This window comes from Lissotriton helveticus, chromosome 3_1, assembly GCF_964261635.1.
Source record: "Lissotriton helveticus chromosome 3_1, aLisHel1.1, whole genome shotgun sequence".
In the NCBI taxonomy this organism is placed as follows: domain Eukaryota; kingdom Metazoa; phylum Chordata; class Amphibia; order Caudata; family Salamandridae; genus Lissotriton; species Lissotriton helveticus.
Window position 1 is genome coordinate 1,476,495,409 of NC_136061.1, and position 22,175 is coordinate 1,476,517,583.

General features: G+C 43.6%; 1 protein-coding gene across 12 annotated transcripts in view; it reads right to left on the reverse strand.

The window, feature by feature from the left end:
* BIN1 (bridging integrator 1) overlaps window positions 1–22,175 on the reverse strand; it is a 617,822-nt gene that overhangs the window by 359,857 nt on the left and 235,790 nt on the right. For all 12 annotated transcript variants that reach the window (XM_078682096.1, XM_078682097.1, XM_078682098.1 and 9 more), the window contains exon 4: window positions 982–1,076. In XM_078682096.1, the coding sequence (XP_078538222.1) occupies window positions 982–1,076 (95 nt within the window). The remainder of the gene's footprint in view (window positions 1–981; window positions 1,077–22,175) is intronic.

Here is a 22,175-nt window from a genome sequence, read left to right on the forward strand (position 1 = left end):
TGCAACACTCGTTGAGGTTTGCATTCTAACGGCTTCCCTCTCTTGTGGTTTTTGTTCCATGTACTGGAGCCGGAGCCGGAGAAACCCTTGAATCCATTCCACCTGCCCTCAACTTGAACCGGAGAAGACAACAACCACGGACTCCAGTGCATTTGCCCGGGAAAGACTTACTCTAAGACATAGAAAGACTCCGATGTCAAAACCCCCAAAACCTATAAAAATAAAACCTTCTTTAATCCCACTACTTGGTGTCAAGGTCGTCCCTACTCCCACGCCCACAGTATTGTAGTTAAGAGTGATTACCTAAGCAAATCTATTGATTACAGATCAGAGGAAGAGAGAGGTGGAGAGGAGTTTGGGTTTGGATTGTTTGGCGTTAATAGTATTATCCACCTTTTTTTGGGCATATGATTTAGCCACACAGGCCTGTGTGAAACATCATTGCTTAAACGGACTGTCTTTTTGTGTGTGCAGACCACAAGTATTTGTAAACAACTACTATTACTTGTATGTGTAATAAAGCTCAAAATAATGTTAATGTTGTGCCTATGGCTTCTTATAACTCTAAATCTATGCAGATAAAGGATACAGTTTCACCTCAGGATCTCAGAATTTGCTCAAGAACCAATATCTATTTGCTCAAGTTGCGTGTTGATTCACACAAACACCGTTCAGAAAAAAGTCAGTGGTGAAATCCAATTTTGCTTCTGCCAATTCATGCCCCATTTTTATTGGCCAGGCTGTGTTTGACTACAATCTTGGCCCAGTTTGATATTAGGCACACGTCTAATTCAAACGTTGAAATATACATTTTATTTAGTAAACACTGAGCTGTTAGTCAAATACTTGAAACATCTGTTGCAGTCTAGATGTGTACATTTTCATGTATGTCCTCTGCAGCTGAATTGCAGCATAAGTGTATGTGTTCTGTAGAAAGAATAGTAATACGGAATTGGACATGAACAACAAAAACAAACTGACCTCTGCAATTTTGTTTGCGTCGTCTCTCCTTGGCCATTCAGGCTCATAAACCTCCTGCAAGCATTCTGTTAGTTTCTTGGAGGCCTCGTGCATTGCTAGTGAGGGCAAAAAAACATGGAGTCAGAATATAGAACGTAGATTTCAGAGAGCACACATACAACCATCATCAGTTCACTTTCTGGGCCTAGCACAGACTTAAGAGTGTGTAGAAATGGAGCACTCTAGTTGCCCAGTGTTAGCTCTGATAATTTGCCCTAGTCCTGGCATTTTGGCTCATTGCTTGGCATTATAGTACTCATTTAGTTTGACTTTTCCTACATAAATATGAAATTTCTAGAAAGAGCATTCAAACTGCCATGAGCACAAAGTCTAATGACAACCGTAAGATCTGACAATGGACATTAGACAGAAGCTGCACATGGGTATCAAACAAACACATTCAACAGCGTCAGTCCATCATTGATGGAGGAGCATTCACAGATTGCTCAAATGGAGAGGAACGGAGCAGTGTGAAGGGAAGGAAAGGTTCATGCAAAATTGCAAACAAAAAATTATTCAATGGCTCTTAAGGTAGGCAAGTAACAACCACACCATACTCACCTTCTCGGACCAATCAGAGGTTCAATTCAAAAAGTGATGAGCACAGTCGCAAACAAGCACCACTTAGAAAGAACTGCTGAAGTGCCAAAAATGCACAGCACGGTCTCCCTGTAGGCCTCCACTTACTGCAACGTTTCTGACCGACCTGGAAACTCTGGTGCTTTGGGACTAGACTCGGGTCACCGCAAATGGAGTTCCAGGGCAAGACCAGGGGCTGTATTACAGATGGTGCCCTGGTGGGCGCAATGGCTGTTTGCGCCTGCTTTGCGCGCCCCTGGGGCACTTTGGGATTATAAATGGGGACGCAGATGCTTGTGCATCCGCTTCTATAATACCAGTAGCGCTGGTACACTTAAAGTGCCAGCGCTATCAACAGACAGTGTTCCCTCATTTGGCATAGGGTCGTGCCCTATGCAAATGAGGGAATTCCTTTGACTCTGCGCCATCGCCATATTACAGACGTGCGCAGAGTCAAAGAAGCCCTCAGGAGGCGCACTGACTGTGTGCCATTTAAAAGGTGGTGCACTGTCAGTGCGCCTCTTGACAGTAGCCCTCTGCAGTGAGTAAAGGGGGTCCCATGGACCCCCCAGACATCCCCTTGGAGGTGGGTGCAGTCATTGACTGCACACACCTGCAAGGGGTTCTCTAAACCCCTTTGAAAGTGCAGGCGGGTGCCGCCTGCACTGAATACACAGAATGCGCTGCCCTGGGGGCAGCGTGAGTTTGCAGCTGCCCTGGGGGCAGCACATATACCATAATGGGGCGCATTATCACGGTTTGCGCCCGGCGCACCTTTTGAAACGTGCGCCAGGCGCAAACAGTGATAATGTACACGGCCCCCGGTGCTCATTGACACCCTCATACCCTCTCTGGAGTCTGAGAATGGTAGGTATGGGCCAATTCCCAATAAGATTTTATATGCTTCTTTTTAGACTTACCCGAAGACTTTAACCATGACAATGATCTTCCGTGGGAACAGGACCTTTCTTTCGACTGTGTGGTAATGGCGTCAAGACTTTCGAAATTTGACAAAATACAGATTCACCTTGCTGTCCCCTATGACCATCGGAATCATCTGGGCACAATCGTCACAGACCCTGGAATTGTGCTCTGACATCTTGTACCCTAGGCATATTTCGTGAGGGTCTTTCATAGACATCTGTTTGCCACAGTCCCTACACTCTTGAACCACGGTGTCTAATGGTGAGAGAGGAGCAGGGGAGGGGAGACATTTTCTCTTGTACACTGGCACACTTTTGCTGAGAAGGGTCTAGAAAAAACCAAGGAGTAACTCTGGATCTGCACCTGAAGGCTCAGAAAGCAAACTGACATCATTGTACATGGGTGACGCTTAAATGCAGCTCTGTTTGTCACTTTCGGAGCAGAACAACATTGGCACAATGCCACCTGCCAATATGCAAGAGTACTGCTTTAAAGTTTCCAGATTATGTCTGACGCCAGGGGAATATTCACATGGTGCAGAATCTGCGGTAAGAAGTATCCATCAGAAAGCAGGGTACGTTTCTCACTACCATAGGACATACTTTAATTTCAACTCTTCAATTCCCTCCAGTCCTTTTTAGTGGCTGAGTTTGGGGATTTCAGTGTTTCTAAAGAGATTTTTGGAGAGAAGCAATGTTTACGTATAATATAGGGGGTAAGGGGGGGGGAGTGTTATCAGAATGCTAACCAAATAGGTTTCAAAAACTGGAGCTGGGTTATAGAGTATTATAGCCTCTCTACTCTATTGGAGCAGCCACGTGCTCTATTTTACCCAATAAAAAGACTTAATACAAAAGGAAACATAAAGGTAGGAAACTTAAAAGAATAAGACTCATGGTCTTAAACACAGTCTAGATTTAGATTCTAATCATGGGTCCAAAAATATGAGGATAGGTCATCAAAATGCTTCCGAAGCACAAAGGGGGCCAGTGCACTTTGTTATAAGTCGTGAGGAACGCGGATGTTACAGATGGGGCAGCAAACTTGTGTACACCTCCTTTTGCACTACCCATTGCCTGGGCAGTAACTAAAAGGCAGTGCAATGCTAGCTTGGCATGCCTTCATTTTCAGGAGGGCATTCCTACACAATGGTACATCTTTGCCCATGCACGTGTTCCATACTGCAGTGCCGGCACCAAGCCATTGAGGAATGAGGTCTGTGTCACCATGAGAGCCATATTACAGTCTGAGTGCTTGGCCCTGGTGAGCACTTATGCTATTAGGGATGCATGAAGCAGACCAGAGTTGTGCATCATTGTGGACAGTACAGCAGGTAAACACCAAATAGAAGTTTACTCTTGGGCTTCATATTACAAATCAGTTAGGTAGCACTACGATGCATTTGCATACAGATTTCTTAAGTGTGGCCAACACAGACAGGGTCTAGGACAGTCCACAGCATATGGGCCAACTCATCAAGTTACCTCATGCACTGGAGACAGCCTAGCACTGGAAGAGATCCGTGGGTGGCCTACCAATTAGTTTGCTCCCTCCACACCTTGGAAAATGGTCTGTGTAATGACAAATTGCATCTAACCTGGAAGCACTATTTAGGTCACTCGAGGGAAATGGTTCAGGGTTACCCCTTCAGAGACAACAAATGTGTGACTTCTGTCACACTGTTAATCCGCAGGGGATAAGGCTGCACCTCTTCCCAAAGGGTATTCTGGCATGGAGCACTGTGTACCACCTCCGGATGGTACACAGTTAGCAAGTCTTTCAGCGGCGATGTCTGCCCATGTATCTGTATTCATAATACGGTGCAAGGCATTGGGCAGTGGCATTCCCACTTTCCATGAAGCCATGTACCAAGATCTATAATGGACAAGCCATTTTAAAGTGAATGAACACTAACTGTGCACCCACATGACCGGTATAACAAGAAGGGCAACTCAAAGGTATATGGACCCCCTGTAATAGTGTTGATCCACAGCAGTACTAAAATAGATACATATAGCTCTTGGGATTCTGAAAGCACTAACAGAACATGGTTCTAGGTCTCACTTAAAATACAACTGGATTCCATAGAGGCAATGGCTAAAACAAGGGTATTTACTAGTACAGTAAACAATGCTCTGCCCAGATTATTTTTCATTACTTTCTCTGGATTAAAACTCTAATGAAATGCTATGCAAAATGCTGGCCCACACTACACTTTCATTTGGCATGGCCTGGAGTAATGGATGCCATTTTGTATAGTTTCTGGAAGTAGCAATGTCACAGTCCACTGATGGTTACTCGGTGGACATACGGTTCCTCAATACCTTCAACAAACAGGTAAGTGTATGAAGTGGTGCTAGGAAACCTACAAGAGAATGCCAAAGAAAGGCTAACACACTAAAAGCAATCTGATGCATTCCATACAAAAGAATCATACACTGATTTGTCTTACCACACACAGGAATCACACATTGGTACATCTTATAACACACATTACTCACGTTTTGTTATGAAGTTTACCATGCACAGCAGTCAGACCCTATACAGCTTATCAAACACACAAACATCGCACAATGACACACCTATTATCACATACAAGAAAGACAGATTGTACCAATGTATGAATCTTGTGCAGTATATGTTGTATCATAGTACTTCACACACAGAAATCACTTCTTAAAGTTGCTTAAACCACAAACAGGAATCCCCAACACATGCAGGGGACTACGGGCAGGTGTCTGCTAGGTTAATGCACCAGCATACGCTTTGGATACCCTAACTTGCTTTGAAGCATATGAAGAAGTGTTATCTTGATCTCATCCGACATATCTTAGGAGTGCATCATATTCATGTGTAGTCAACACTCGAATATATTCTGTGTAATTAACATCACTAAAGTGAGTGGTGTATTGCATATTTAAAGTATTCCACATGGCATACTCATGTATATAACGTGATTAACGCCTTAACGACGGCCGCGATTTTGCGGAAGTGCGGCACTTCCGCAAAACGGGCGGGGCCGCGTCGGTCATTGGCCGACGGCAGCACTGGGGAGGTAGTGCTGCCGGCAGCCACTGGCCTACGGCAGCACGGAATGGGTTAATAAAGGTTTATGTCACACTTACATATTAAAGCTACATGATAAGTTAACATAAATGTGTGTCATTGTGAGGATATTAAATTTGAATATGTGTAAACTAATGTTTAAACATTTATACATGTAACAAGAAACTATTTCATGCAGGTGCCTTTAGAATGACATCTTTGATTTTCTTTACAATTTATACATGTATTAAGGAGCTGAATTTATAGTCTGTGTTGAAATGTGAACATATTCTGTAACCCTGTGCACTACTAAAATTGTCTAGAGTGGGTCTCTAGAAACAGTTTCATCCATGCTCACATTTAGAGTTTAACATGCAACTCGTATTTAACCTTCAGTGCAGAATGTGTGTACTTATATTTTGTTTCCACTGCAGGTATGGAGAGAGAGAGAGCCTTATTAGTTAGCATAGGAGGGTTTTGTTTCCTTCAGATAGCAAGGTCTGAGAAGACAAAGTTGGTAAGGAGAAGCTTAGTAATGAGCAAGGAGGAGAGTGCTCATGGGAATAGAGAGGAATGATCAAGGGCGAGCGAAGTTGCAACTTATCGATGTAGGAAAGGTGGTAAAAGTATCCAGTTCTACTCGAGCTATGGAAATTCACCAGCAAAGATCATGTGGGATTGTCTACTCTGACTGCAACTGATATTTTATCCTGGACGAAGTAAGGAAAGGGAGAGTCATCTTATGTTTTCACAGGGAGCAGACCTATGCTTCTGCTTGTGTGCCTTTATGCTGTTTAACCCATGGTTGGGAGTGACTTCTATTGAAGACTCCGACAACTGACAACTTTCTGATTTCACCCTTACCAAATGCTTCTTCGCTTAGGGGTGCCCGTTTTAAGGCAGTGTAGGGAGAGAAAGCTTGCTCATGCTTACTTTGGAGAGTCATCAGATGAAGGAAAATGCTACTTAACCAGTATGCATCTGTTCTTGGCATGTAGAGCTGTAGAATATCATGTTTACATAAGATCGCCATCTAGTGTTTGGTCCGGATGTTTGCACTTTGTTTTTCTTTGAAGAAGTCTTCCTAGTCACGAGGTAGGTGACTCCTCCTTCAGGTGGTAGTGCGCATGGTCATTGACTCCATCTTCAGATTGTTTTCCACAGAGCATGAGAGAATGGAGTACTAGTAAAGAATATAGATGTTCGGCAGCTGAAACGGTTACCTAGACGGCGGGGGGGGTGACAGACGAAATTTCGCAGGGTATGAGGCAAATGGAGGACCTATTATGGCCTAGATGTTGGGATGGGAAAGGTCTAGACGACCCTGGAATGATCCTTCCTATTAAACCTAAAGATAAGTATTGGTTCTCTAGCATTCAAGAGAAGGAGGAACCCTGAGATACCACAATGCGGATGTGTGAACAGATTGAAATTGATTTTTCTGGAGGCCCGCTGTGGCTGTGACGCGGTATTGTATGATGTATGGCCTACATATGTATGTTACTGCATGACTGTAAGCAATTTTGTTGTGTTTTGTGTTTATGTTTGGCAAAATACAAATACAACATTTTATGAAAAAAAGAACATAGATGTCCATGCGTAAGTATGTATAGTAATAAGAGAAATACAGCAGCTACAGGTACCCGGGGAGGTGGGTGGGTGCATGAGATTCTACAGCTCTACATGCCAAGAACAGATGCATGGGTAAGTAGCATTTTCCGCTCAAGGCATGTGCGCTGTATATCACATGCTTTGCATAAACTATACAGCAGTCTCCCCGAAGCGGTGGATATCCTGTAACTGGTGGAGTTGTCTGAAATAATGTTTTAAGTACTGCTTGCCCCACATTAGTTTGTTGTCTTGCTAACACATCTACACAATAGTGTTTGAAGAATGTGTGTGGTGCAGACCATGTTGCAGCTTTGCAGATATCAATAATCGGGATATTCCCTAAGAAAGCCATAGTAGCCCCCAGCTTGGGAGTGGAATGTGCTCTAGGGGGTACTGTTAGAGTCCTTTCGCTTTTGATTAACAAATCCGAATACATTTAACAATCGACCTAGCAATACCTTAGGTAGGAATTTGGGATTCGTACGAAAAACTACTTCATATTTGTGTAACTGGAAAAAGGGTTCTTCTATGGTTTATGCCTGTAGTTCACCCACTCTCCTTAATGAAGTGATTGCAATGAGCAAAGCCATTTTCCAAGTGAAGAACTGTAGTTCACATTTGTGCATGGGTTCAAATGGTGGACCCATTAACCTTGTGAGGACTATGTTAAGATTCCACACTGGGGCAGGTGGAAGTCTTGGCGGTACGACTCTTTTAAATATGTCATCGACATGCCTGATCATTCCCTTTAGCATGGGTAACATAGCTGTAGCTTTTTGTGTACTATTGAGTGTCTCAAAAAGGAAATCCTCTTCAAGGGATTCTTTGTGGAGCTGCACTCCATGATAGTTGGAAGCCCTGTCTAGCAACTCAATCTAACCTACACTATAGTCTGGTGGAGAGGGTTTAGTAGGATATAGGTCAGGGTCATTGTCTGTGGGTGTTTCAGTGTTGTAATCGTCCCATTCATCTGTAAGTCCTGGTTGATCATCATCCCCATTACCCTGGTTGTCAGGTGTATGTGGCAGTGAGTGCTCAGGTGAAGCTGGTACAGGTATAGACTGAGGAGAATGTGGTGTTGGAAGAGGAGGATGAAGAGGAGAAGGGGAAGGATTTGTTCCAACAGTTCTCTTCTTTAAATGAATATGATATTCATCTTCAATATCCGTTCTCCTTTTTAAAGTCACCTTGGTGGTAATGGGTCCAGTTTTAGGATGTATATAAAGCAGTTTTTATTTTGGGTCCAGTTTGTCAAGCGCATCTTCGAAACTATGCTTTTTCTGTGATTTTGGAACATCAGTATGTTTTGGCACCAAAGTTTTCGTGCAGACTGCGTAGAGGCAGGTGTCTTCGGATCAGAAGTGTCACCGGCTTCTTCTTCCCATTCAGGTCCGAAGAGGTCCGGAATGGAGCCTCTGCGTTGGCTCTGCATGACGCATCGTCGAGCCCGACGGTTGCAAAGCGCTTTTTTGGAACGGAAAGCCTTACACGCGTCGCAGTCCTATTCTTTGTGTTCTGTAGACAAACGCAGGTTGCCCACTTTGTGTGAGTCGGTGCGCGGGTATTTCACGTAGCTCCAAGGTCAGAATTTGAAGGGAGTTCATTCCATCGACTGCAAGTTGAATCGAGGTGGTTAGGCCCGACGGCCTACCATGAGCTCTCCGATCGAAAGAGGGTTTTTCCTAAACAAACAAAATACGCGAAGAATGAAATACGCAATTGGAAACAATACCGTCGAGGGTGAGTGTTCTACACGCCAAGGGAAACTGAAAGATCGGAGTCGAAACAGAGCGCAGCGAGTAATATCCGAACCCGAAGGCAGAAAAAAAACAATCTGAAGATGGAGTCGATGACCATGTGCACTACCACCTAAAGGAGGAGTCACCTAGCTCGTGACTAGGAAGACTTCTTCAAAGAAAAATAAAGTGCAAACATCCGGGCCCAACACTAAATGGTGATCTTCTGCAAAGCATCTACAGCTCACATGCCTTGAACATTTAATTCTCAATTATTTTTCCTTCTCGTCTGAATCATCGTCATAGAGCTAGTATGCTTTGTATTATATATGGTAAATCTCTTCAGGAGATTTGGTCTTCTCTTGGTCTTTCTGTACTTTTATATGATTATGTTGAGATTGGTTTACATGGATTGGTTCCTAAATTTATAATTAAACCCTACCAAATGAGATGTTAACAAGTGATCGGTTTCTCCCTTTACCTCTCATGCTGCTAGAAAGGTCGCCCTCTGGAGATAAATGTTTGACTAGGCCCAAGCTCCAACAGTTGGTATCATTATAGGATGGTTAGCCCTTTAAGTAAAGGCAGTTAGAATGTAATCTAGAATAATCTGGACCCCACCCAACCCCAGTGGCCCTACGCCAGAATCCAGGACCGAGACATGGAGAATAGACAGACTTGCCGTGGTGTGTGTTGAAACAGCAACAATGGAGGAGTGAATATCAGTACGGATGTGTGTATGAGAATTATGCTTAGTTTGCGGCACAATATTGTCTGACAGAGATGTAGGGAGAGGCATGTGAATGTGGTAATAAGTTGTAAAAGTGGAAGTTGTTATCGGGTCCAACGTGACCCAAGATCCCTGGATATATAATAAAGGTGCAGAAGACACAGTGTTGTAATTGTCTGCTAAAGTTGTGGGGTTTGTTATGAGACGGGGACGCCAGCCCAATTGAGATCGGGAACTTTCGTATGCAAGATAGAGCGGTCATTATTGTAATGAACCTTTTGCGCAGAAGGGAAACAAAACTGATTTAAGGGATTCCCTGCTAGTGGAGGTTTTATTTGGGAATGTGTGTTCTTTGGGTGAATGATTCTATCGATTTTTTTAGCAGAGCAGACAATTGTTTGTTAATGTTATAGTATGAAAAGAAGTGAAAAAGAGAGAGGGTGTGGGAAAGATTGTGAAGGATGGTGAACTGCTACGAGGAGTGAGAGTGACGTCAGGCCAGGCCGCGCTGGCATAGGTCAGTTGATGTAATGTTGCGCTGGGACAGATTGAATTTGTCTCTTGAATACTGAACTGTTATCAGTAATTGTATTGCAGCAGACATTTAAACTTGAAATTTGTTACATTTGGATTGAATTGAAATTGTTGAAATAAAAGGTTGAAAAATTAGATGTTTTAGAGCAATAAGAGATATGATATGAGGAGTTGTAGGTGTGCTTACTAGAATTGGCAAGGAAGCTCCACCAGAGGACACACCAGCTCATTATTAGACAATGAAAGTAAGGCCTATACTATTATATGGCTTAAGAACTGTGACAAGATCACAGAGAAAGAGGGTGCATTGATGTTTCGACGCTCCTGTACTTTCGATTTGATAATAATTGATCATTTGTGAGGGATATTGTTCGCAATGAAACCATTACCAAGACCTACACACTTAATGCATGGGAACTGCAGTGCATGCAAAACAAAGGGACTAATATCAAGGGGGGTGATAAAAACAATGCGTGCATACCAAGACGTGAGATGGGATGAACAACGTAAGAGGTGGAGAGTAGATATGATTGAGAGAGCGAGATTATACACTGCCATAACAACAGTATATTGGTGACCTTTTGGGTGTATCAAACATTCGAGATACCTGTAAAACTGACAATTACCATGCTGAACCATTTGGCTCAGAATGACAAAGTATCCCCAAGCAACAGAAGTGCTCTATTTAGGGAATCACATTCTGAAGGGTGCAAGAAAGGAGTTACAAGAAAGAATCTCGGCAATCATGCAAATTAATGTGCCTCACACGCAGAAAGAAATCAGGATGTTTCTGGGAATGGTGGGATACTGTCTCCAGTGGATACCCAACTTTTCCCTAATTACCAACCCTCTACAGAGGCTGACACACAGATGTCTCCGATCCGGTACCTTGGGACAATGATTGCTTGAACACAATCCTGGAGCTGAGAGAAAGCCTTTGTCACGCTACTGCATTAGGAATGCCAGATAACAAAGCGTTTTTGCCCAATTGAACGAGAAGGTTGTACACTCTCAGTATTGACACAGAATCATGGAAGTGCCTGTATACCAGTTGCCTATTTCTCAGCTACTCTAGATCTAGTAGCATCTATGCTGCCCGGATGTCTCAAATCTGTTGCTGTAACAGGCGTCAGGACAGAGAGATGCGAAAGAATTGTAATGGGTCACCCTTTGACTGTCTACGTTCCCCACTCTGTTGAGATACTGTTGACCCGTACTCAACACCTAACCAATAGTAGGCTCACAAGGTATGAGCAGGTAATTTTAGCTGCAGAAAATGTCACCCTGTGAAGATGTTCGGTCCTGAGCCCTGCTACTCTGTTACCTTTACCTGATTGTGACGTGGATAAGATCGAAGTAGAGCATGACTGTCTCAATGTCACTGAACTATGCACGAAGCACTGTTCTGATATTTCTGACGAGCCATTGTCTGAATCTGATTACACCCTGTTTGTGGATGGCTCTGGTCTCAGACAATGTGAGAAACCCGAGGGCTGCCAATGCGGTCTGTACTGTTACGGGAGTGGTGAAGCTGCCTGGCTTCAAGGAGTATTCTTCACGCAAGAGGCAGAGCTGTTTGCCCTCACCAGAGCATGCTATGTTTCAGACCAGCTAAACGTGACAATATTCACCGATAGTCAATATGGGTTCGGTGGAGTTCACGACTTCGGACAGTTATGGTCTCAGGAGAAATTTATGACCTCAACAGGGTCCCCTATTCACAACGGGGAAAACGTGAGAACACTGTTAGAAGCCCTGCAGATGCCAGCACAAGTTGCTGTCGTTAAGTGCTCTGTCCATTATAAAGGAAACTATTTTGTGACAATAGGTAATCGTTATGACGAAGAAGTTGCACATTACTGTGTACTAAACGTTTGTACTTTCAATGGTGAATACAAAATAAGGGAAAAGATTAAACCAACTTCAGCCTTTTGATGACAATTGCTGACACATGGGAGGAAGTGAAGAGGATGCAAGAGTAAGTTACGGAGGAGGAACAGGAAGGTTAGATAAGAGCAGGATGCGTAAAAAGAGATGAAATGGAAGATCATTACTGCCTAACCGTGATGAGATAGTATCACGGGTCGATGGATATAGGAAGAGATGCCATGGTGAGGTTGTTTAGGCAGACTTAGTTTAACCCGAAGTTTCGAGCAATGGCTGAGGCATTGAATTATCGATGTGTGATTCGTCAACAAATTAACGTGGGAATGTGAACTGCTGTTACAAGAGTCACATAGGGAGATCTGGAGGTCCTTTCAACAGAATGCAACTGGATTTCATTGAGATGCCAGTATGTAATGGATTGAGGTACATTCTAGTAGAGGTGTGCAGATTTTCACATTGGGTGGACGCCTACTCAACTAGAAGATGGGATGGTTTCACAACAGCTAAGATGTTATTGAGGGAAATCATTCCAAGATTCAGATTTCCAACCTCTTTTGAGTCAGACTGGGGAACTCATTTCAATAAGAGGTCCTGAGCATGTTATGTGCAGCGCTACAAGTGGAACAGAGATTACATTGCAAGTTTTCAGACAGAGGCTTCAGGTATTGTGGAACAACTCAAGGGCATTTTGGAATCTAGACTTGCTAAAACGTGTGCTTCGACACCTCTGAAATGGGCCGATGTTTTGCCTCTGGAGCTGATGAGTTTTCACAGTGTCCAAGATTGACAAATAGGACTGTCGTCTCAAGAAATAATCATGGGGAGGGCTATGAGAATGCCTGCTGAGACTGCAAATATGCTTGTAAACATCACAGATGATTTGGTGCTTGATTACTGTAAAAGGATTGGCGGACTTGGTTTGTTCTGTGTCTCACCAGGTCGAAGTGGCAACAGCACCGCCACATCAGGAGCAGTGCCACCACCTTAGTCCCTGTGACAGGGTCATAGTGAAGAATCATGTGTGGAAGACCTCTCTTGAGCCTCGTTAGCGTGGTCCATACCTAGTGATCTTGGTCACTAAGGCTGCTGTGAAGTGTGGTGGTCTTCCAAATAGGGTGCCTGTATCCCACACTCAGAGGCCTGTGTCCCCTTGAATGAGAAACAGCTCCTCTCACAGAAGAGATGCCAGCATTGGCTTCAATGCTACAGGAAGAGGTCAGACAAGCTGTAGAGGACCAGATAGAGCCTGAGGCAGCACTTGAAAGATCAGAGGGGAGGCCCCTCGATGAATCTGAAGCTGAATCTGAACTAGAAGCAGCCGAAGCTGTGCTGATGAATAAAACAGATTCGGACTCCAAAGAAGGAACTAGTGCTGTGGGATCATCAGTGGTGGTGGAAGAAAACCAGCCAAAGAATAAAGAGAGGAGAAGGTTGAAGTTATCCTCTGAAAGATCTTTCACCCATATCTGAAGCATCAGGTGAATCAGAGGTGAGTGGAGACGAAAGGGAAGGATCAAGTCTCGGAAGATCCTAAAGATCAAGGGTGCCTTATTGGAGGCACGCTTATCGTGAGTGGACTTTTCTCGCTACTAATGACAATGGGAGTGACTTCTGGAACAATAGTGGAATTCCTTCTGAAACTTTTGGAACTTGATCTCTTCACAATTCTCCTTCCTTACTCAACAACACTGAGCACTTTGAGAAATTTAATGTTGAATGAAACTGAATTTCATAATCTGGATCCAGAAGAGTCTCCTGGGCTTGTTGATGGATTGCGAATATTGATACTGAAGGTGCTTATCAATGAGCTTGGTCCTCATTATTAGAGATGATGAATGAACTTTGTTAGAGTGCTTAGAGAAGAATATCTAGGTCAGAGTGGACAATTTGGGTAAACATTTAGAAGAACACTGGGTAGGGTTAAGAAAGCATCACGAAGATTGTATATATTGTGAATAAAGTTGAACACAATTAAAAAAAAAATTGCTATTTGCAAAGCTGGAGACCGACAAGATTCTGTAGTAGTTGTAGACATAGGTATATGATAGGTACACTATTAACCATATTAGTAATAGGTTTAATAGCACACATTTTAAGATTATGTTTGAGTACAACAAAGGAAGGAGAGAAAACTACATCTGTACATAAACCATCACACAAAGTAGGTGGAGGGTTATATTGATTAGAAGGGCATCATTTTACATACTGATTTATCTAGAGGAGATTTCGCATTAAACCCTTACACTAACCTATTTTATGACTATGTCAATATGATGGAAGCAAAAGACTTATGTTTGCATACAGTAACCTTCTTCCGTGGATGAGGAAATTATATACCATCACATACCATTGACATATGTTACTGTTATTGGGTTTTTATAAAGCGCGTGGGTACCCAAAGGCGTCCCGGCACTAGCTCCTAGTAACTGATGGGAGAAAAGCAAAGTCTTCAAGGCCTTCCTAAAAGCCAGGAGACTAGAGGAGGAATGAATGGAAAGTGGTAAAGCATTCCAAGTTTTAGAAACCCAAGATGAAACTTCGACCTCCCAGTTAGCGTTTTTGAATCTGGGGACTGCCAGGAGCTTTGAGCTGGAGGATCGAAGAGTTCTGCTGGAAAGATACCATACTAGCTTTTGTTCGAAAACAGCAGGAGCCGATTTTGGGAGGCCTTATAAGCTATACAGAGTGCTTTGAAATTTAAATTTAAATTTAAATGTTATTGATTGCTATAGACCTCATCTGAGATCCACAATGTTAATTTATACAGATTTCCAGTCCCATAGTATTACAATATATCATGAAATTCTTTACAAACAAAATATATTATTGTTCTTATCTTATATATCTCTAAAACAGAGTGCTTTTTATTGAATTCTTTTTATGACAGGGTGTCAATGGAGGTCTATGAACACAGGTTTAATGGGACAGAATATGGGAGTTCCGGAAAGAAGTTTAGCAGTCACATTTTGGAGGGCCTGAAGCCTGTGAAGATGCTGCTGCTGCATGTACAGACTATAGCAGAAGTCTAGGCTGGACAGAATGAGCGAGGACATTACGGTTTTGCGGGCATCTAGCGGTATGAAACCCAGGATTTCTCCTAACATCCGTAAGATAAGAAATGCAGTGGAAGTAACTGAATTAACCTGATCTCCAAAGGTAAGTCTGTGGTCAATGATATCTCCTACATTATTTACTTTTGTGGCTGGGATAGGGAGTGAAACCAGGTCCGTCTGCTACGAGGAGGGGGACCAGAAGGAGGGATTGTTACCAAACAGAACAACCGCTGTTTTATCTGAGTTCAGTTTTAAACAATTCTAGCCCATACAGGCACCAACTGCTAGCATGCAGTCATGTAAGAGGTTATTAAAATTTGTGTCTTCCTTAGAGATGGAAACAACAATTTGCGCATCATACGCATAGGTAGTCAGCGTGGACCCAAAAGATCTCATTATTGGGGACAGCTTAGTGACATAAATGTTGAATAGAGTTGGACTGATAAATGACCCCTGCATAACTCCACAAGGGAGTGGCATATGGTATAACATGTAGTTTACTGTTGAGTAGTTTCTGTGGTCAGGGTCATTTTCAGTATTAATATTCTGATTATGATTTTGTCTTTTCAATAGTCCGGCTGTTCAAACATTTGATCCAACATTCCTATGCTCAGGATGCAGAAACTGTTAGCAGATATGTTGCCCTCATTAAAACACTTAACACTGCTAAAGCCCAAAGATATATTTTGACGTGTGTCCTTACTGACATTGAATAGAAATTCTTAGAGCAGGTAAAAGATGGCTATAGAGCAGTAAAGAATAATGCAGTGATAGGGTCACAGGAAGAGGTGGATCGTCAAGCTGCAGGGAACACTGAAGCATTGACAACACCAAGGGAAATTATGCATACACAATAAGAATAAATATGATACTATTCCTGTAGGGGTAAGTGAGTGTGATCATACTTTTGATGTTCGAGGACCTTGGAAGTTATTTCTGGACGGAACAGACCCTCTGATTCCTGGAGTTTATTTTATTTGTGGGAGAATGCTTATTTTAAGTTGCCGAACAAATTTTAAGGCACATGTTATGTAGGAGTAGTGTTTCCAAATAACTATCATGTGGAGAATTGTGATCATCCTGTGTGGGAGAAAAAAAACAACGTCTAAACGAGGTGCCACGGCTGCGGAAACAGAGGGATATATTTTGGAGCAATAATACCAATTCAAAATAAACTTTATTCGACAGTTAAGTCATAAAAGCACAACAAACACCATTTCATCAATACATCATCAAGCATAAAATTTAATTTGACCAAACATGTTTAAATAGTTTAGATATAATTAAATTACCATAATAACTGTCGACTGCTATTTTAAAATAATACTAAATTTCCCGATAAATTCATTAACAATCACCCTTCAGCATTTCTCATTCCCAATACTCCTCATACATTCCAGCAGGATGATACAGAGATCTGTTATCGGCTGGCCGGTAGCAGCACCTTTGATCGAATAGACCATACCCAACTTAGGTACTTAGCCATAGCAATGGCTATGGGCAGGGCTGGATCAGTACATAGGACTCTCAACGCCTCATCATGTCTTCTGAAGCCCAATAAATTACATATAGGTTTAACCCACATACGGCGAGGTTCAACATATAATGGGCAGAAGAACAGTAAGTGGCTTACTGATTCCTGTTGGTCTAGACACCTCGGACATGTATTATTAGTGGCTCCAGCCCATTTGCTGGTGAATAGCCTTGTGAGTAAAGTTCCAACCCTTAACTGGAAGTACAGTTTTCGGTCATGTGGTTTCTTGAAAACGTCCCAATATTTTTCTAGGACAGGCCTTGACTTATATTCCAGGAAACGTCCTGTTAGATGCTTGGAAAGTCCCTTGGTACATACCAATAACATGACAAGTTCCCAATATCTTTCCTTCAAGATCTTTTTTGAGGGAAAGCCAGCATTGGAAGGGTCGTTCCACATTTCACTCATGCCCAGTTTCGTTAAGAGCAATCTTATCTCCTTCAGCCATTTGATTTTGTGAAAAGAGTCTGCATCCATTATATCCTTAAGACCCTGGGCATAGAGCGATAAATCTTCAGTACACCACAATCTACGCCAGAATAATAGAGGGTGAAGCTTCGCCAAATCTTCTACTGCCTTTCTTCCTAAATCTAGGAGGAGTGGCCGCGTAGGTGTGCTTTCCGGGACTCCAGTGATTTTGCGTAAAAAGGAGTTCTCAGCTACAGTTAGTTGGTTTAAATTTGCAAACCCTCATAGCTCGGCACCATATAGGGCTGAACTTAATACTTTCATGCCATATATCTCCAGCACTGGACTAATTGGTTTAGCGTATGAGGATTTAAATTTGGATATGAGAATCCCGGACTGCTGCTGGTGTTTTTAACAGCCAAATCAAGTTGGTTTTTCCAGCACATGTCCTTCTGTAGGGTTACACCCAAATAGGTAAATGCGTTAACCTGTTCCAAAGGAGCTTTGTTCATATGCATTTTGCCCCGAATTGACCTGTGTTCGTTAAAGGACATGAATTTGGTCTTGGCCGTGTTAATTTCTAGACCCCGAATAATGCAAAATTCTTCAAACCGGTGTAGGGCCCTCTGAAGGCCACTCGGTGTCTTTAAGATAATCAATGTGTCGTCCGCAAACATGAGGATAGGGATGTGATTACCGGACAGCACTGGTGCATCTGTAGGGACCAGGGACAGGTAGTCAGCCACCCCGTTGACGAACAGCAAAAACAGGGTAGGCGCTAAAACGCACCCCTGTCGCACTCCTCTATCAACGGGGAAGGTCTCCGTCACCTCACCCCTTTACCCCCACCGGACCCGGGCATGATTATCCTCATGTAAGCGGACGATCAGTGACAACAGTTCTGGGGCCATCCCCATCTCCCCCAAGACACACCACAATTTACTACATGGTACCAGGTCGAAGCCTGCCTTTAAATCGACAAACACGCCATATAATGCCCCTTTCCCCAAAACTACTATCTTCCAATAAATAGTAAGTCTATTGTACTTGTAAGGGGGCGAAAGCCAGCCTGCAGTGGGGTCAAAATTTGATTTTCCTCCATCCAGGACTGCACTTTATATAAAACCAATCTACCCATAATCTTCTGCATAGAGTCTATTGAGCTGATTGGCCTAGAATTAATTACCTGCAGCAGATTTATCACCCTTCTTAAAAACCGGAATGATCTCCGCCCCCTTCTATGAAGGCGGGATAGCTGCGCCACATGCAATTGCATTTGCTACATGACCAATATATTGGCGCCAAGATGGCTTATTATTTAGGAAGACATCAACTGGGACACAATCTATACCTGGCGCTCTTCCAGGTGTGACTGTTTAGAGTGCCCTGTTCACCTCCTCTGGAGTAAAAACCACACCTGTGTAAAATTTATGCGGCAACGGCTCAATATTCCTCTCATCTACGTGGCTAGCATACTGTGGTTAAAAATGCTCCACCCATAGATGTTGGGCTACTTTGTTCTGCGGGGGGTCTGGACGTCCCCCCTATCCCATTTGTAAGTATCCCAGAATAATTTTGGGTTTCTGGCCTCACATGCTTGCTTTAAATCCTGCCATCTGCTCTGGTCCCATAGCTTTTTAGCCTCCATCTGAGCTTTCCTATAATAGTCCCGCGCCTTTCTTACTCTACCAGGATCCCCATCTCTTAATACTAAGCCCAACTCGGCCCGGGCATGCCGGCATGTCTCATTATACCACCCTTGGGGTTTCTTATCTCTAACTTTCCTGTTGGTAACTAATTTACAAAAATATGACTTTAATCGATCAAAGAGATTTATATAGGTCTCAATTATTAGGGACTGCGAATCCAAACTGTCCACACTAGCTCCCAGCACTGCTAATGCGTTGTTTACGTCGATATTTATGGCAACCAATATTTCAGGATGTTCAATGATATTGCTCCATTTAAGGTGGCGCATATCATTGGATGGAACGAGATCTGGTGCCAGTACACCGTCCCTTGCTGGTATGACTTCTCCTAGCAACCCGTCCAGTGTAGAAATGAGGGGGTCATGATCACTTTCTACACGAACGATTACAACCATATCTTTAAGGCAGTACCACAGTTTTAACACCTTGGCTGCTAGAGGTTTTCCCCTCCTGTGCTGCATGCCCAGATTTACCATTGTTCATGACAAGGTCAGCTCGTCATAAGCACAGCTCCAGTGTGCCTCATGACGAGCTGAGCTCGTCATGAGCATGGAAAGGGTTAAACGGACTAGCATATAATCTATACGGCTAGCCCTGTGGCCATTATCGTATGTATTTGCACCCTGCCTATCGGACGGTGTGCGTCCATTGGCAGCGCTTAGCTGGTTACCTATACACAGTCCCTTCATTTGGATGGCCGCCTCTGTCCATTTTTTAATGGGGATTATCTCAAGGTTAGGTATACCCCATTTAGAATCTTCCTCTTCCGTAAGGCACTGTTCCTCATGCCCTAATGGCTCAAATCCCCCGCTATGATCGGCCAGATGTTACTGGGCATGGCCTCTAGCAAATCCTCTAGAGCTGACACTACCTACGTACTGCGCCCTCCGGGGTAACCTCTTGCATAGATGTTATATATATCCAAGCGTCTCCCTGAAAGTAAGCTTATTCTTACTGCAAGGATGTCATTGTTAGATACTGCAAGTTGGAGTACTTTGCAAGTTAAAGCCTGCCGAACCCAAATCACTAATCCCAATGGGTGGCCTTTTTCTTTCTTTACTGCTGGGACCTGAAAGTTGAGATATCCCAAATCGGAACACGGGGTCCACTGCCCATGTCTCTTGAAAGAGACATATCATGTTCTTCAATGAAATCTGACCAATCGGGCAAAATTAGTTTAGAACCCAGTCCTGCAATGTTCCAGGATAATAATGATATACTTGCAATGTTTTTAGGGGGTAAGTCATCTAGATTTGGGCACCTATCCTGTATATAAGACTGCCCTATGCTCATACTCGCCCCTGGAACTGATATTAATTCTATTCCTCCTGATCCATCGGTAGGTGTTAGGTTAACATCCAAAAGGTCTAAGCCTATTTTCTCGACATATGATGGTACACTTTTAGGCTCGGGGTCTATTAACTTATTCTGGGTGTTTACCAGGTCGACCACTGTATTCCTATCCCTGCCTGGGATATCGCCGGACGGCACTGCCAAGATTGCCCGCTGTTTTCAATAAATCCGACGTCAATCACAATCTTCAAGCCCTGATAACACGTCATACCTATTCCTCATATAAATTCCCCCCACATTCCCTAGTTCTGGTCTCTCCCCTACTGACAACACATTTACAGGGGCCATGTAATTTGCAGGGTAGAAGTAAGTTAGAGGCAGTGATTTAATTTGGGTATCCGAGCATACCTGTGCCCATCCACAGATATGCTCAGCAGCTCTACTGTCCCTAAAATTAATTATGACACAATCACCCTTGGCAGACTTTTTCCTTTTCCCCACCCAATCCACCCTCCTAGCAAATAGGATTTCAGCCGACACCATTGTGGGAAGTGGCCGATTCATGTTAAGCCAATGGATACACTTATTCTTAAGTTCCATGTAGTTCTCCCTTTGTCCCCGTCTCGGAGCTGGAACCCCCACTAGGACTACCACATACGGTACGGACGCAGGAGGAAGATCTATACATGGTAGACCATTTGATGGGGAGTCATTAGACATCTTGCTATTTGCACTAGGATGCTGTTTCATGGGCCTAGGTCCGTCACCCATTTTTACACTTCTTCTCAGAGACAGATCACCAATCACTCCATTCTCACTAGAGTGCGCTAGGAGTTCATTAGAGGTCGCAACAGGGCGAATGGTGTCAGCCGTATCCTTTGTTATCTGGGTGGGAGAATTAAGTCCAGCTTCAGCTTCATTTGTCTGCTCACCCAATCTCTTGAGCATGTCGACTGCCCCTATGTCCCCTTTACTCTGGACCTGGGCCATAGTTGACTCAAGGCAAGTAAGCCTATTTTCGATGTTAACAAGTCTATTATAAATGGGAATACATGTCCTGTAAAAAATCTGTTCCAATTTGTCCCAAAATTTTTTATAACATTCTGTCACTGATTAACCTGCATTTTGTAAAACTTTTAACTTGTATTAACCTTGAAGTCACAGAATACTTGTGTACAATTGAAGTCACAGATTACTTGTGTGAACCGAAGTCACAGAATAACTGCTATAAATACTGCCACAGAACACTTGGGCAGCGCTTCACTTACCAGACAAAACGGTCGTGCAGTCAGCAGAGCCAGCGCTGACGTCACACGCCTTCTCCCCCTCGCGCCCTCCTGCCACGAGCGGAGGCCACGCCCACTTTAGGCCACGCCCCCCTGTTCCACAACCCCAGAACAGTATAAAACATGTGTCAATCTCGGTCGCGCCTAAGGCAAGCCCGTCTGCGCCCGTCCGCGACCGACCGGGACCAGGGGCCATACCCCCTACAGGACCCAGCCCACCCAGGGCCAAACCTACCCGCTACACACGTAGCGACCTATTAGCTCTTCACAACGCTACCATGGGTGTCAGATCTCTCCCATGTATCCAAACGGGCCCTGGTCATGCCTATGGCCCTATCTCGTGCCGCTCATGTCGATGGTCATGCATGGAACAGCTTGCAATTGAACATCACTCTTCCCCCACTAGCAATCTGCTGGAATTAAAATGTTTATATTTTAATGCCAGGTCTTTACCTAAACATGCACTGGACATCTGGGACATGCCGATATCCATGACCCCCGACCTAGTTTTTATTACGGAAACCTGGCTAACCGATTCCAGCGCCCCAGATCTAGCTAATGCCCTCCCCTCCGAATATAAAATAATCACACAAAACAGGCCAGGGAAAAAAAAAGGAGGCGGAGTTGCCGTGATTTTCAGAGATCACCTAACTTGCCTCACGGAAACAATAACCACATACCCCGAACTTGAAACATTACCATTCAATATCTCTCTAGAGGGCCTTATTATACTAGCTGGTGCTGTTGTCTATAACCCCCCAGGACAACCAACTTGTGTTAGTGCCAAATTATTAAACCAACTACTACCATCCTGCCTAAAACGTAA